This window comes from Austrofundulus limnaeus, unplaced genomic scaffold, assembly GCF_001266775.1.
Source record: "Austrofundulus limnaeus strain Quisiro unplaced genomic scaffold, Austrofundulus_limnaeus-1.0 Scaffold938, whole genome shotgun sequence".
NCBI lineage: Eukaryota > Metazoa > Chordata > Actinopteri > Cyprinodontiformes > Rivulidae > Austrofundulus > Austrofundulus limnaeus.
This window is the reverse complement of record NW_013953340.1, coordinates 95,200-97,697: the sequence shown is the minus strand read 5'-3', so window position 1 is coordinate 97,697 and position 2,498 is coordinate 95,200. Positions and strand designations below refer to the sequence as shown.

At 38.3% G+C, this 2,498-nt stretch overlaps 1 protein-coding gene across 1 annotated transcript in view; it reads left to right on the top strand.

The window, feature by feature from the left end:
• Window positions 1–2,498, top strand: part of bckdhb (branched chain keto acid dehydrogenase E1 subunit beta) — a gene marked incomplete in the record, with an annotated part of 56,644 nt that overhangs the window by 40,255 nt on the left and 13,891 nt on the right. The window contains 1 exon segment of the mRNA XM_014029669.1: window positions 2,041–2,127. Coding sequence (XP_013885123.1) covers window positions 2,041–2,127 — 87 coding nt within the window.

The window sequence follows — 2,498 nt, the reverse complement described above, 5'->3', positions numbered from 1 at the left end:
TAGATGGATGGATGGATGGATAGATGGATGATGGATGGATGAATAGATGGATGGATGGATGGATAGATGGATGGATGGATGGATGAATAGATGGATGGATGAATAGACAGATGGATGGATGGATGGATGGATGGATGAATAGATGGATGGATGGATGGATGAATGGATGGATGGATGGATAGATGGATGGATGGATGGATGAATAGATGGATGGATGGATGGATAGATGGATGGATGGATGGATGAATAGATGGATGGATGAATAGACAGATGGATAGATGGATGGATGGATGGATGAATAGATGGATGGATGGATGAATAGATGGATAGATGGATGAATAGATGGATAGATGGATGGATGGATGGATGAATAGATGGATGGATGGATGAATAGATGGATGGATGGATGGATGGATGGATGGATGAATAGATGGATGGATGGATGGATGGATGGATGAATAGACAGATGAATGGATGGATGGATGAATAGACGGATGGATGGATGGATGAATGGATGGATGGATGGATGGATGGATGGATGAATAGATGGATGGATGGATGGATGGATGGATGAATAGATGGATGGATGGATGAATAGATGAATAGATGGATGGATGGATGGATGGATGGATGAATAGATGGATGGAGTTTAGAAGTAATCAGAGGAACTTAATGAAATATAGCTGGTTTAGCTACCCAATCCTTATAATGAAAGGTATCTATCCTTCCCTAAAGTTAAATTTGTCACTTAGTTAATGCCACAGTTTCTTAGCTGGTACTTAAATTGGGCAAGTCTCCGGGTGTGTGTCCATATTTTGTTGTGTAATTATCGTCTGTGGAAACTCTCATAGGAAATAAGTTTACACATTTATAGCTAGACTCTTCTAGTTGTTTATTTCTCAGAAATGGTACAGTGCTTAGAAAATAATTCAAAATGATCTTTTACTTTATTGAAAAATTTCCAAACCTGTGACATCAGCAACGTAAACATTTTCTTGTTTAGCATTAGGTTGACGCTCCAAAATGCCTGTATGTGGAAGTCGAGCTTAATTTACAATACTATATGTATGCCAGGATATAGTTACCATGGCAGTTTGGTTTGTGGCTTTGGGGGATACAGAAGTATGCAATGGTCTCCCCTCTTTGCTTAAAATGATCTATATTGTTTAGTGCTTTTATTTCAGTGAAAAATATACTTTCTTCAGCATAAACCAGAGATTCCTTCTGCTTACATTAGACTTTGATTTTATTTAAACCATACTGGACTTTCTAAATATGTCAGTAATGTAAAAAACAACAACATTAATACTGTATCTAATGTAATAGAAGTTAATAAAACTGTCTCAAAAGTGTTTGTACTATTTTTATTTTTTTAAGAAATAAAGTAAGCTACCACAACTGGATAGGAAAGATAAGTGTGCTGAAGTTGCAAAGAATAGACATAGCTTTGGTTAGGACAAGTGGTGAGTGGATAAGATTATAGTATAGTATTGGTTTTATGCTCTTGTAGATAACGGGTGTGGTGAATGCATCCCTCTACAGTAATGTCAGGTTACAGAAAACCCAGATAGAAATGCCTGGGAGGTGGAGACTTTTAATGGCCATGATTGTCCAGTTAGACCCATGTGCCAGCCTAAATCAGCCCTTCAGCTCATAATGCTGTCCTTCCTGTTTTATGTATTCCCTCACACATTCAGCACAGCTCAGTCAAACACAAACACACCCTGAGGGGATACAACAGATATAGTACAAGGCACAGAGAAACATGTGAACTCCTTATACTTGTCTACATCCAAATAAGTGTACCGTCTCCATAGTTCAACCTTTAAAGGGTATATCGTACAGTTTTCCATGTGCAAATGTTTGTTAGTGAAATCTATAAATCGTTTTTCCAGCAAACAGTAATTGTTACCTATAATTATCATTTTTACTTGAAGTTATGACTCTGAAATGTTTAAGCTTAAATGTGTTTTGTGTTCKAACATTTAGTCACGTTTGTGGATCTGCCACTTACATACTATAAATCTTTTTGTTTTTCAGTCGGTGGTTAAAACTGGACGTTTGCTCATCAGTCATGAAGCACCAGTAACAGGAGGCTTTGCTGCTGAAATAAGCTCCACTGTTCAGGTGAGTGTCTGCGACTGTTGTACTGGTGGAGAGTGAAAAAGATATGATTTTATGGGTTATCTTTAACTCCAAGGGGTAGGGGTGGCCTTCAAAGGTTTACTGGGTTTAATAGACTAATAATAGACTAGGCAAAGTGGGCGGGGCTAAAGTGATATTGTCAAACTACTACACAAGTGTGCTGAGCAGGTCTCACACAATTCGGTGCAGATTGATTCATGTATGTGTGATTAAGAGCCAGCCATGTGCAAAGTGGGTGGAACTAAAGTGATCTGATCAAACTAAAAAAACACTGGGCCTCATGCAGGAACCGTTGGTACGCACAGATTTGTTCTTAAATTGTGCGTACGAGTGATTTAGGAGAATTTGTGACA